The sequence below is a fragment of the Lactuca virosa genome, chromosome 4 (assembly GCF_052849685.1).
Source record: "Lactuca virosa cultivar CGN04683 chromosome 4, Lactuca_virosa_CGN04683_v6, whole genome shotgun sequence".
NCBI classification, from domain to species: Eukaryota; Viridiplantae; Streptophyta; class Magnoliopsida; order Asterales; family Asteraceae; genus Lactuca; species Lactuca virosa.
In genome coordinates, this window is record NC_136429.1 from 296001055 (window position 1) to 296015496 (window position 14442).

The 14442-nt window shown below is 36.6% G+C and overlaps 1 protein-coding gene across 2 annotated transcripts; it reads left to right on the forward strand.

Annotated features, from left to right (window-relative positions):
• Positions 1-10971: 10971 nt before the first annotated feature.
• Positions 10972-13970, forward strand: LOC145108408 (uncharacterized). Of its 2 annotated transcripts, none has more exons than XM_079045432.1 (6): positions 10972-11126; positions 12001-12192; positions 12315-12526; positions 12671-12748; positions 12903-13269; positions 13373-13970. In XM_079045432.1, exons 2-6 carry the CDS (start codon positions 12024-12026, stop codon positions 13561-13563), a joined length of 1017 nt encoding a protein of 338 aa, XP_078901558.1. In that variant the 5' UTR covers positions 10972-11126; positions 12001-12023; the 3' UTR covers positions 13564-13970. The 2 variants fall into 2 exon arrangements, with proteins under 2 accessions (XP_078901558.1, XP_078901559.1); XM_079045433.1 differs by having other exon boundaries at positions 11023-11251.
• Positions 13971-14442: the final 472 nt, after the last annotated feature.

A 14442-nucleotide genomic window follows, 5' to 3' on the forward strand; every position in this document is an offset into this window, starting at 1 on the left:
AAAATTGTGTTTCTAAGAGCTTCAATGTTGCTATTGAAGAAGCTAGAAAGAAGCCATTGATCACTATGTTGGAGGACATAAGCGTATTTGTGATGGAGAGATTGTACATGCAGAAAGGGAAAGGATTGGGCTGGGATTTGGCAATCTGTCCAACTATCAGAAGGAAACTTGGTGAACTAAAGAAGTTGAGAATGTTAGTTGTTACAAACACTTTTACTTACTTTTTGTACATGCAAGTGCTAACTAACTTTTTCTACTTTTTCTATTGACAGATTATGAGCATCATATGTTAGTGGATACAAACAGTTTGAAGTTGTGCAATATAATGAAAGGTATGGTGTTGACTTGCAGAAGAGAGAATGTGGATGCAGAGGTTGGCAATTGACAGTAATTCCTTGTGTACATGCCATATGTGCCATATCTTCCTTGAAGCTTGATCCAGAGGAATATGTTGCAGAGTGGTTTACTAAATCTGTATTTCTTAGGGCCTATGAGTACAACATACATCCCCTGAATGATAGTACCGTGTGGCCCCACATGCCTGATGTTCACCAGATACTACCTCCTGTTAGGAGGAGGTTACCTGGTAGGCCATGTGTGAAAAGAAAAAGAGACCAAGCAGAAAATGAACTCAGTGGGAATACAAGGCATACTATAAGCAGGGTAGGTGTTCAACACAAATGTACAATTTGTAATGAAACTGGACACAACAAAGCTACATGTCCACTAAAGGGGTCCTTCTGAAGCAGGTCCAAGTAAAGCAAGAAAGAAGAGTAATGCAAGAAACTGTCCTTCACAAGCAGGTCCAAGCACTCCAGCTCCAAGTGCTCCAACACATGTCAATCAAGATCCTTTGACTCAAGAGCATGTCCTTATGAATCAAGAGCCTGTCATTCAAGAGAATGTGCCTGTGAATCAAGAGCATGTGAATGAAGTTCCTGTGAATGAAGTACCTATCAACCAAGATCCTGTGAATCAAGTACCTGTTAACCAAGTGCCTATGAATCTTGGTGTTAGAGTGCCTAAGATTCTTGGTGTTAGAGCAAGGAAGCCTTCAGAGAGAGTCAACAAGATACAAATCAGGAAGCATGTTTTTCGAAAGGATGGCAAAGGAGTGACTGAGGACAACCTAGTTACTTTAGACTGATTAGGGTTACTTGTTTTCTTTTGCTTTGGAAGTATGTAATATGTGACATCCCCAAAATCACGGCCAGAAAAGACCGTTTTAATTTATGCTTTTAAAATAGTTTCAGAGTAAATCCATTGATTTAAAAGAGTTGCGGAATTTGTTCCCAAAACAAAATATGATAAAATAAAGTTTATCAAAGCATTTCATCAAGAGATGCAATTTCATTATATAACAATATTCGGGATGTCATGTTCCGATAAACAGACCAAAAGCATAAACAACAAAAGATAGACCATACAACAGTTACATATAACAACTAGTCTAATATCAAAAGATCTTGATAAGTCATCCAACTTATGCTCTCGCGCCACTACCTGTAATACAACAAAACTGAGTGGGTCAGGCTTGGGAGCCTGGTGAGCATATAGGGTTTTCAACCCACAATAAATAATTATATTTAATTTCACCAACCAACAATAACCCGATTACCCATTCCCGTTATCCTCACTTTACGTCCTTAAAACAACATCTATCTCAAGGGACCTAATCTAGGATTTTCATCGGGACGGACATTACTGCAAGGGGTTTCCTCAACAACAGATGTCCTAAAGGCAACCATGAGGGGGATAGAGTACACCGGTGAACACATCGTTCACGACACCTACAGGTTATGAGCCTGCTAGCGTTCCACAGGACTGTCTAGAAAGAGTCTGTGGTCGTTATCCATACTCCGCTGAATAACTAGATCAACAACAACAACATCGAGGCCTCTCATCTGTTTATCACACATCAACTATCTACCCATGTTCTACCCAACATATTAGTAGATAAAAATATATATTTTTATACATAGTTTAAAACCTGTATAGCATTCTCATTCAATACATATTCCAAACAACAGATGAGACACATACACATAACACGTATTTCATAGAGAATAAATCATATCTATGAGATATAAGAAAGTGAATATACATTCACACATATAACAACAAAGTATACACATAACACGTATTTCGTATAAAATACTTCGTAATTATGCGTTAGAAGAAAGTAACCACACACTCACTTGATCAGAAGATGATCGTACAGCACTACGGCTTTAAAAGTAGTATTCTTCGGTGAAACCGGGATCACTTCGCACACCGGGCTTCTCGCGGGCAGAGCTTCGGCTCGGAAACTCTTTTCTTCTCGGGATCTTCGGGCTTCGGGACTTGCTTCAGGTCTCGGGATGATACCGGGGCTTCGGGGGTACTTCTTTGCACGTAAATTGAGGTAATATGGATGAGAGAGAAGAGATTTGGCAACCACAAACGGCTGCCCCTTTAAATCTATTTATAGGGCTGTTTTCTCATTTTCCACGTCGTGGGCACTTCTTCCACGTCGTGGGCTTGGTCGTCATTGCATACGTCATCGTCCACTTGCTCTGTCAGGCTCCAGAAGGCGTCAAAAGCCATGCCACGTCGTTGCCACTGTTGCCACGTCGTGGTCTCTGACAATTTTGGGGTTTCGCGCCCCGAACTTCAGAAATTCATAACTTTCGCATACGAACTCCGTTTTCGACGTTCTTTATATCGACGCGTAGGTAAAAACAAGATCTACAACTTTCATTTAGACTTTGTAGGCTAATTTTGATTTATTTTTAATATATTAATAATATACTATTTTTAGTAGGCCGGGACAGGAAAACTCCGTTAGAAATTCATAACTCCTTCATCTGACGTCCGTTTTCGACTGTCTTTTCACCGTTGGACTACTATCGATGAGATCTTCGATTCTCATTTAGATTTTTTCGGCTAAATATCGCTCGATCTCATATTCGAACTTCGGGCTGTACACTATTAAGCCGAAACTTCGAAAAATCATAACTTCCTCATACGAAGTCAGATTTGGGCATTCTTTTTATGCATGCTCTTGGTTTAACGAACTCTACAACATTCGTTTAGATCGCTAAGGCCAAATATTGCTCTAACGTAAATTCACTATTTACGTCTCGCTGTGTCGTACCGGTTCTATCGCGAAACTTCGACATGTCATAACTTCTTTCTTATAACTCGGATTTCGGCATTCTTTATATATTCGGAAACCTCATTTCAACTACTACAACATTATCCATAGATATCGGCTTTATCTAACATTTCATTTTGACGCTTATTTTCATACTTAATTCAATTAAGACACACAATTAAGCACAAAACACATAATACTCAAATAATACAGTTCTATTATTTCAAAACGGGTTACAAAGGTTAACCTAGACTATTATATCAACATTAATGACAAGCCCAGAAACACAGGCGTTACATAATAGTACACTATGTATGGTGACTTTCTTTTGTTAATTGGGCCAACTTTTGATGTAATTGACAATACTACCCTTGCTTGTAACCTAGCAACTTTTTATGGCCTTTAAGTAATGGAACCGGATATGGTATCCTATGTCAATTGTGTTTTGTTTTTTTCAATCTTTATTGGTATTAATGCATTACTTTATTAAGAAGGTTATAATGGGAATCATATGCCAATTGTCTACTGGGAATCATATTCCCTATTTGTTTCTATCAATGTCCTTTGTCTTTTGGTTGTTGAAATTGCAGACAAATTCAATTATCATTGTCCTTGTCTTTTGGCTGTTGAAACTGCAGCCAGATTCAATGTAAATTAGAATCAAATGTGTGCCATATGCAAACTCCATTCAATACATTAAATATAAACCATTCAATACATTCCATGTAAACCATCCAATCCCTACATTCAAAACACCACAATTCAATACATCATACAAAACTCTATTCAACTGTTTTCAGATAATATTACAACTGATTTCAACCCTATAACTATGTGCTTTATTCTTCAGCTCTTGAACTTCTTTCTTCAAACATGCAACATCCTCTTTAACTGCTTCAAGTTCTTGTTCTAAATCCAGATTTCCAGTCACAGGTTCATCAATCCATTCCCAATACTTACACTTCTTACCTGGTTTCTTTGAAATCAAATATAAATATTGTAAGAAGCTCATAATATTTATTTGTTGCAAGGAAAATCAAAAGTACAGAGGGAAATCAAGATCGACATACCAGAGAATTGGGGCAAACTTTAAACTTTTTGTTAGGGTTGTCTTTAGTCTTGGATGTGCATATTCAAACTGGGAGTCGACAATCACAAAGCTCCTCTTTCTTTGCGATGGAACCAAATGAACTGGGAGTCGACATCTTCTTCTTCGATTTTGGGTAGGGGTGTAAGTGAGACAAGCCAACTCGTGAGAAACTCGAGACCGACTCGGAAAATACTCGAAATCGACTCGACCTTAATCGAGCCGAGCTCGAGCTCAAGCTACTCGAGTACCTTATCGAGCCGAGCTCGAGTACTAAAATACTCAACTCGTAAGGCTTGCGAGCTTAGTCGAGCTTAGTGTAATTTACACATATGTCATTTCTTTATAATTGTTCATTTATAGAATATGTCATTTCTTTTATAATTATTAATTTATGACATGGTTGATGTTATATTGATATTAGGTGATTAATAGTGGTTTTTTTGGTAGTTTTGACATTTGCATGTGGAATGTTTAATATTTCTTACTAAATTTAGTGATTTTGATTTTTTTTAATATTAGTCGAGCCGAGCTCGAGATTGTCGAGTATTTCACGAGCCCAAGCTCGAGCTTAAAATCAAGGCTCGAGTCGAGTTCGAGCCGAGTTTCGAGCTCGAGTATTTTAGTCGAGCCGAGCTTCGAGCTTGGTAGTATTCGGCTCGACTCGGCTCGTTTACACCCCTAATTTTGGGTATGGGTTCGAATGTTTTTTGATTGAAGTTAGGGCTAGGCATAGTAATATGAGCAACGGAACTCAGAGATGATCCACGTAGGAGTGTTTTCTTTTAATGAGTGTCTACATAGGCAGCCATGTCAGCAAATATGGAAGCAACTGGTAATAATGACTTAATTTATACACAAGAACAAGTTCAAGGGTAAAATGTGGACAAAAAAAAGTCAGGGACTAAATGTGTACAAAACCAATAATATGTTACCCTTTTAAGTCATTATCCCTTACTAAAAGGGATAATGACTTAAAAGAGTAATATATTTTTCGATTTGTACACATTTGATCACTGAGTTTTTCTTTTCGTTCACATTTACTCCTTCAACTTGTTAAACTGTACATATGCAGTCTTTATGACCAGTTACCAAGGTTATAGAACTCGTTACTCGGTACCTGTTCGACCGACTACCGAGTAGCGAGTACTCGGGAGTACTCGGGGAGTACTCGAATTTGGTAATTTATGTAGAAGTATTTTTAGGGAAATTATATATGTCAAAATCATAAGTTGATTGAAATATATAACAAAATTAGATAATGTGAATACACAAAAACTAAAAAACACATAATGGTTTCACTTCGTGAATAATTACTGAAAATTTAGGATATATATATATATATATATATATATATATATATATATATATATATATAGTAATAATCAAATGTTTTGTGTTAAATAATAAATCATTAAGTATATTATACATATTAATCACCGAGTTTTACAACACTGCTCAGTTCAGTAAGGGGCCGATCAGGGAGTACTCGGGATTCTGTAACTCGCCTCGGTAAGAGGCCGAGTAGCGAGTACTCGGAGGAGTAATCGGCCAACTCGGGGAGTTTTACAACACTGCCAGTTACTCAAGGTTAGCCGGTAAAATGACTTAATAGGATAATATATTTCTCACTTTGTACACATTTAGTCCTTAATATATATATATATATATATATATATATATATATATATATATATATATATATATATATATATATATATATATATATATATATGCAAAATAAGTCATTTTTGTTTTTGTACTCATTCAGTACTTATGAATGATTTGTTAAGTTTTTTCTCATGACATCTTATGTGGGACGATCATTAATGGGGTGTTTGAGGCTTTTGATACTTATGTCCATCGTGATCTCGACTACTTGGTTGCTCAGGTCATATGTTATGAACGTCATAACTTCTTCATACGATCTCAAATTTTAACGATATTTATATTCATGCCTTCGTATTTTAGTTTAGTACAACTTTCGTTTAGATTACTCCCGTTAAAAAGTAATATATTTTTAATTACGATCTTTATATCCATACGTTTTTTTATAAATGCATGTATGGATGTTTTTTTATAAAAGCGTAAGTAAAAATATATTACATTTTAACGAGAGTAATCTTAAAGAAAGTTGTGATAGACTAAAAAAACGAACATGTGGATATAAAGATCATTAAAATCTGATATCGTATGAACAAGTTACGACGTTCAGAACACAAGCCCTAAACCAAACTACAAGACCTACGCAACCAAGCAGTCGAGATCGCGATGGACATAAGCATTAACAACCTGAAACACCTCATCAATGATTGTCTCACGTAATATGTCGTGAGAAAAAACCTAAAGAAATCATTCATAAGTACTGAATGAGTACAAAAACAAAAAGAACTTATTTTGAAACAAAAAAAATTAAGGACTAAATGTGCACAAAAATAATAAGGACTAAATGTGTACAAAATGATAAATATATTACCCTATTAAGTTATTTATCCCGGCTAACCTAGAGTAACCGGTCATAAGGACTGAATGTGTACAGTTTAACAAGTTTAAGAGGGTAAATGTGGACGAAAAAAAAACTCAGTTACTAAATTTGTACAAATAAAAAAATATAGACAAAACTTCAAAAATGGTCCTTGTGGTTTCTGAAAATATCAAGTTTAGTCCCTAAGTTCAAAAAACCTCACAGATGGTCCCTGTGGTTTCAAAACTTTTAACAAATGATCCTTTTCGCTAACTCCGTTAACATTTAGCCGTTAAGTGAAGGGCATTTCTGTCATTTCACAACCACAGGGACCATTTATGAAGTTTTGCCTTAATTTAAAAAAAAGAAAAATAAATATAATTATTTAATATTAAACACCATCTCTCTCTCTCTCTCTCTCTCTCTCTCTCTCTCTCTCGTGAATCAAATCATTCTTCGTTGCCCCCACCATCGCATCATTCCTCACCGTTTGTCACCACCAAATTCTACCACCGGTTCCTGTGACAACCCGAAATTTTGTCCGTTTCCGTTACACGATTTCCGTTAATAAAATTTCGAATTCATTAACTTTTCCGTCAAACTTCTTGGTTTAGAAAATAATCTAGTTATATATAATTAAATTATTTACGAGTCGGAACCAAAAATCGCGCGGAAACCCGAATATCTCGAAAAATCAAACAATTCCGGCCTAAGTGAGTTTACGGCCGTAAACCCGTTTACGGCCGTAAACAGCAAAGGGTGGACCCCCCACCACCGACCACAAACCCCTATAAATATGAGACCCCCACCCTCATTTGAACACTTCTGGCCGAAAACTCTCTCCTTCTCTCTCTAAAAACCTTGACCGTAAACACCTAAAAACACCTTCAAACTTCGGGAAAACATCGAGAAACACCGTTTGGAGTCACTTCGGGACGTCTGGAGCACTTATCTCTTCGAAATCAGCACCATTGTTCTTGAGTTTACGGTCCATCTTCAAAGACCGTAAACCCTGTTCTTGAGTTTACGGTCCAAGCCTTCAAAGACCGTAAACCCTGTTCTTGAGTTTACGACCGTAAACTCACCAAGCATTTAAAAACCGTAAACCCCAGTTCACGGCCGTAAACCCTGTTCACGGTCGTAAACCCTGTTCACGGTCGTAAACTGTGTGTCGACCGTAAACCCTTGTTCACGACCATAAACACCTTTTTAAGTGGTGCTTTTGGCTGAAAACCCACTTTCATCGATTCGACCAAGTCCCGGTAACATTCCTCAACCGAACACAAGTGTTATTCTAACACTTTATCTAACAAAATCGCTAATTTAGATACATATATGTATTTATTTGATAATAGGATTCCGTTAAGTGTCACGTGCAACAACTCGAGGATCTTCATTTCAGTCAGCGCTTTCACGCAAGAACTGTGAGTTCATACCCCTACATTTTCCGTATTTTTAATGTTTTCAGGGGGGGAATACAAGCTAAACATAAATGTTTTCAAAACTTATGCAAATCTCATACTTTAACCCTTTTGTACTGTGTTGAGCATAAGAGACGTTTTCACTAAAATTGCATAGTTTTCCGGATACACTATTCACTATACATGCAAACTATAATCGGTATAGTTTGGGATTTTCTAAACATAACGAGTACAGAAACTTTCACTACTAAACATATGCACTAAGACATAAATAGTTTACAGTTACATCACTACTTTATCATGGTTTTCATAACTGTAATTATCACTACATACGATATACATACGGATTTTCACTACGGTAGAACGCTACTACACTACATGTAAACAAGATTGTACGATACTGTGAGACACTACTTCAATATTGTACCCTTAGGTGTACAGGGATAAATCCTATCATAGTATAACCAGAGTCTCCTGGAGGGAGAGCGTGAGATTTGTGAATAGATCTATTCGGGACTGACAATCCCACATCTGAACTGCTAGCTACAGTTAGGCGGGCACGCCTGGGGTGTACAAATATCATTTAACTCGACGCCTGAAGAACGTTGGAAAGGTCTCTAGTCATATCAAGCATGGTTATACGACTCACATTATGTATAAATCACCTTTAGTTTACAACTTGACACTCTTCAACAGTTTTATTTATATTAAATAGAACTAATACACACTACGACTGGAAAACTTTCAGAGTTTACAACCAGAACTGAACATACAATGGTTTCACGTACGAAATACTTATACATCATGATTAGCATTTGCTAGTCACATGAAGTATTACTTTCGCGCATCACTACAGTTTTCAATAACAAACATTCACGATTTCATACAGAATTGAGAACACTACATTTTCATTAAAGAAAATATCGGATTTTCTTGAAGCTATACAAAAACACTTTCACGAACTCATCAACGATTTTCATTACAAACCACCGCTTATGAACTCACCAGCTTTATGCTGATATTTTCAAACTGCTTGTATTCTCAGGAAATCAGTAGACAGGTACTTGCTGGATTTTTGAGAAGCTGGAGCAATAAGAGTTTTATGTTTATACTTTACAAAGTTAGTTGATGTAATTCAAACAAGTATCAGACAAAGTTTCAAACTGATGTAAACATTTTCATATAAGTATTCACTGTAATGGTTGTGTTGCTATGATTGCTATTACTCATTGGTTGTGATGCTACACATGACGTCCTCCACCCCAGAACGTTTCCGCCATTCTGGTTTTGGGGTGTGACAGTTCCTCTGGTAAACACTCCGATCCCCATCCCATCCTTCTCTTCCTCTCTAAAAGTTTACCAAGAAATTGAGCCTGAGTAACAGACATGAAATCGATTAGCAACCCCAATGAAATCATTCATAAAATCAAGAAACGGGTTCTCCGTTTTAGTCACCGGAGCAGCCAGAAGACGAAATGGGGACAACCCTTCTCCACCCCTCCTCTTGTTGATCGGAAACAACCAAACACCCATGAGGATCGCTGCTTCCCTCCGCTGCTACTTCGCTGTTTCCTTCCCTTCCTCCCTCGTGTTTTTCCAATGGAACAGAGAAGGAACGACCAAGGAGGCCACCGGAGAAACCCCCTTGCTGTAACAGTCACCCAACATCATAAGTTGCCTTCGTTTTCTTCCTTTATTTTGGCGATTGTCCAAACCCCCCACCGAACCACCTCTGCTTCCATTCTTCTTTCTCCATTCGATCCAATGTTTCCCATTCCCCTCGATTTGTGATCGCCGACGACGAGAGAAGAGCCAATGGGAGTTTGTCGGAGATCGACTCCCTTCTTGCGATCTATTTAACCATCAGACCACCATTTTGACTGCTTCCATTCGTGTTCCTTCTTCCCTTTCCCGATCAATGAAGAAGAGGCGTAAACCAACAAGGGGTTATCGGTCTCGACGGACACCCTTTTCCCTCCTCGTGATTTCCCAGCCGCACCGGACCTCCCATCGATCTGCCTTTCGTTCGTCTGTTCCTTGCCCAATCTGATGGATACGATGATTATTCAAGGTCAAAGTTGGTTTGGCTTTTTGGGGAAGATGAAGCTATAAGAATACGTACTGTACAAGTCTCAAAGCAATGGGGAGAGAGAGAGAGAGAGAGAGAGAGAGAGAGAGAGATCAAATTTCTTTCATTTTTTCATTTTTTTTTTTAATAAAAAAATCTAGATATTAAGAGAAAACCTCATAAATGGTCCCCGGATATTGAAATGACGAAAATACCCCTCACTTAACGGTAGAAAGCTGACGGAGTTAGGCGGAAGGACTAAACATTAAAAGTTTTGAAACCACAGGGACCATCTGTGAAGTTTTTTGAACTTAGGGACTAAACTTGATATTTTCAGAAACCACAAGGACCATTTTTGAAGTTTTGTCAAAAATATATTACCTTTTAAGTCATTATCCCTTACTAAAATGACCAGCCATTTATTTTGCAAAGTCCATCGTGTAGGTTTTTTTTTTTTTTTTTTTTTTTGTAAAATTGTTTTATGAACTATCACCATTACAAAACCCTTCAAAAAGAAGTTTTCAAAATGTTTTTTGCAAAGTTTTTTGTAAATACATATATATTCGAATATGATCACCTATAAAACAACTTTAAAAATCTAATAATTATTTCACAAATATTTGTTCAAATAACACTATCCATTCCGACCATTTTATTGATTAATTAATGATTTTGTGAATACAATTTTGAAGATTTCATACAAAGTAGCGACGACCGGATTCAATAAGACGTGCTACACCACTTAACTACGGTCTACGGCGGCTTAGATTTTACCAAAAGAGCTAACCTAAGTACTAACCCATTACAACCATAGTTAACATTCCCCCTTATATATCTCATAACCCCTATCACTCTTCCTTAACTTCATTAAGCAAACACACACACATTACAATTTACACACACAGAGTCGGAGGAGCAGACGCCGGAGTCGTCTACTCCGGTCGCCGGAGGTAATCTTCCCCGTTGACCAACCTTCGAGTCAACGGTGTATCACTGTATCTGCACCCAAATCCACAGAAAACCTGGGGTGGACCGGGTCAGCCAGCCCTTTGTGGGGTTTTCTGTGACTTCGTGTGTAAATACATCCCCGATCATCTGGAATTATACATTCTTTGAGTAGTATTATGCAAATCATTGGTGTTTTTTGAGTGTTCATACCGTGGATGTGTTAGTATTGATGTTTCTCCGATGTTAAATTAAATATGCTGTTCTGATGTATAGCTCGATCGATTTATGTTAATATTTGTGCTATTGTTTTGTGTATCTGGTGTTAAAGTTGTTGTATTGAATGATTCTGACAGGATTTCCGTTTTCGGTGTTTTTGTTTCGATGATTTTGACTGTGTTGTGTCTGATTTCTAATGCTTCTTCGTTTTAAGAAATAATCTAACAACGTCAAATCAATAAATATTTCCTCCCTTTCCTTTTACAGCTTGATGAAAAGATCGATTATTTGTCTCGAATTCTGATTTACTCTTTGTGTTCAAAGGAACAAAGTGATAAATTGGGAGATTAATGATGAAATCTGCACTCTGATAGTACAATCAAACGTTTATATCAACTATTGAAATAGATAAAGTATCCTTGAACTTTATTCACTTGATTAGATTCTCTCAACTGTACATCAAATCTAAATGATAGATAGTTTGCTTTAGCCTTTATGTGTATCTTGTTTCCATTTCTTAATTCATTCAGCTCCAATTCTGAATTTTATCTAGTAACTTCAATCATAATAAGCTACCTATTCAGCTTATTAACATTTTAGAGTTAAATCAAGTAGAAATCATGAATGCCAATTTAACTAACACTTTCATTTTTCATGTAGAAACTTTGATTCACTTCCACAGAATGTGTCCTCCAGCATCCTCCATTCTTCCTGCAACTCAACTTGGTGACTCCTTAACAGATGAAGGGATCTGTAAGTTCTTGATGATGATAAAAAATGGATCCTCCTCCTTACCTGACTACATACTTCCTGATGTGGATCCTTTCCAATTCTCACCTGCAAATTACCCTGGTTAGCATCCATGTTTATAGCTATTATGCTTTTCTGTATTTCATACTTATACAAGATCCCCAATGGTTTATTATGATTAACAATACTGATAACAACTAATCAATTAATCAAAACTTTTGCAGAAAACATGTGGTACTTTTGGTCAGGGAGAAAAAGGGAAACAGAATTTGGATTCTGGAAGTCAAAAGGGGAAGCTTGTGAGATATATTCTACCCCTTCAGTTTCTGGTTTTAGAAAGACTCTTGAGTTCTATGAAGGGAAATCCCCTGATGGACAAAAGACTAATTGGGTGATGCAGAAGTACACAATAACTGAAAAACTTATCAGTAAGCCGGTATATATCATATTCTCTCCATTTCTACACTCTTACACCCCATTTTCCTTTTTCTTTTTTATATAAATTCTATCATGTTTCTTGTTATTTATATATTTAATCCGATCTACTAGTCAACTGCTGGTTTGGTTGGAAATTATGCAGGATCCTAGAGCACTATACAAGGTCTTTTTGGTAGATGAGAGCATCAGTGGAAGACTTTCTACTAAAAGTCAACTTCTGGTAAGGGTAAAATGGTCATTTAGTCTCTTTCCGAATTCAGACAGTTCATTCAGTTTAGAAAAGAAAAAAGAAATAGACTTCATGTATACAAATCCATTAACTCAAAAATACACAACACCATAATTTATTCCAAATTCCAATAATACCCTTGTAGGAAAAGAACATGGATGATGTGGCGGCGGGACCATCGGATCCAAATCCAAGTGGTGATTTCTTGGAGTTGGATGATCTTGCTATTCCCTTACCACGCACCCCCGATTCTGGTGATGTAGGTGATTATGTCCCAAGAGGTGGTGATTATTTGGAAATGGATGATCTTGCTACTCCATTATCACGCACTACAAGTGCTACTGATTCAAGCTGTATGACAATGACATCTGAAGAATATTTTGATTCAGAAGCTTTAATGCGTGAACTTGAAGATGATAATGGAGTTCAAGAGATTCAAGAATCAAAAATTCAATTGAATCTTTCTGTTCCTTCAAAGTTAAAAGAAGTGGTTATAAACACAACAACTTTAGGTATGAAGTTATATAATCTTTTTTCTATCTAATGCAAGAAATGGAAATGGAAATGTGGTTTTGTTGATTTGTTTATTAATTATTATACAACAATTTACTTTAGGATCTGTTGAGAGTGACAAGGATCATAAACCTAGTACAACGGGCCCCACTTCTCAAAACGAGCCAGGTGGCACTTCAAATGCCACATCATCAAGTAGTTCTTCTGAAGGTTCAAAAGAAGAAAAGAAAGATCGTGTTAATCGAACCAAAAAACGTAAGGTTATGAAGTATTTATGTTTCTTGGCATTCTAAATAGTAAGGGGTTGGTGGTAATTTCTAGAGAAGTTGGAGGGGGTAAAACGTAAAATGAGGTGGTTTATACTTTATAAGTATATATATATAATTATATATATTATGTAGAAATTTGCATGTGAACAAGGTAGGGGAGAGTGTTCATGTGTGTTGTAAGGTGTATAAATATTAAATAGGGTGTCAATTTAAAAAGAATTAAAAACAACCAATGATGGGCTATTAAGTTATTCATGTGAGGATGAATTTTGCCTTGAGAGAGTGAATTAGATTGGATGATTATTATTATTGTTATTATTATTATCATCATCATATGTACATAGAATTAAATTGATGATGTAGAGCTTGAAATTTTATGTATTGTGATGCTACATTATAGTTGGAGATAATTGGATTACTTTATTGGTCTATATGTTTTATTTATTTGATTAGTTTTTATTTTCTATATTGCAAATATGTATTAAAAATATGTTTGGTGGAACAAGCTCTCCACTCAAAAGCTTGAATAGCTTGAGAAAATTTGTAAGAAGTATGTTCAATAAAGCACGCAAACATGATATGATTTTTGATTTAAAAAATATCAATACATAGGTAAGATTTGTGAAGCTTATTAAGAACTTAAGTGAAGACTTTTTAAACTTGAGCTCAACTAGTTATATGATGCATGCTTGTTTTTCATTCGAAATTGAAAGGGCCATAGCTTTTTTCAAACCCGACAAAGTCCGGTTAAGATGGTCCAAATGTGAAAAGTTGGCCCCTTATGACTAGCGGTCAAAACAAGGGGTGAGCATTTGGACCTCCGAACCGGAAACCAGACCTGGTAAGCCTTAACAGATCCGGTCCAAGGTCTATTAATTTCTGCAAAACAGGTTCGGTCCAATC

Coding starts and splice junctions, on each gene's coding strand:
- LOC145108408 (XM_079045432.1), top strand. CDS start 12,024: ATGTGTCCTCCAGCATCCTCCATTCTTCCTGCAACTCAACTTGGTGAC. Junction 12,527..12,670: donor AAAAACTTATCAGTAAGCCG/GTATATATCATA, acceptor GAAATTATGCAG/GATCCTAGAGCACTATACAA. Junction 12,749..12,902: donor CTACTAAAAGTCAACTTCTG/GTAAGGGTAAAA, acceptor ATACCCTTGTAG/GAAAAGAACATGGATGATGT.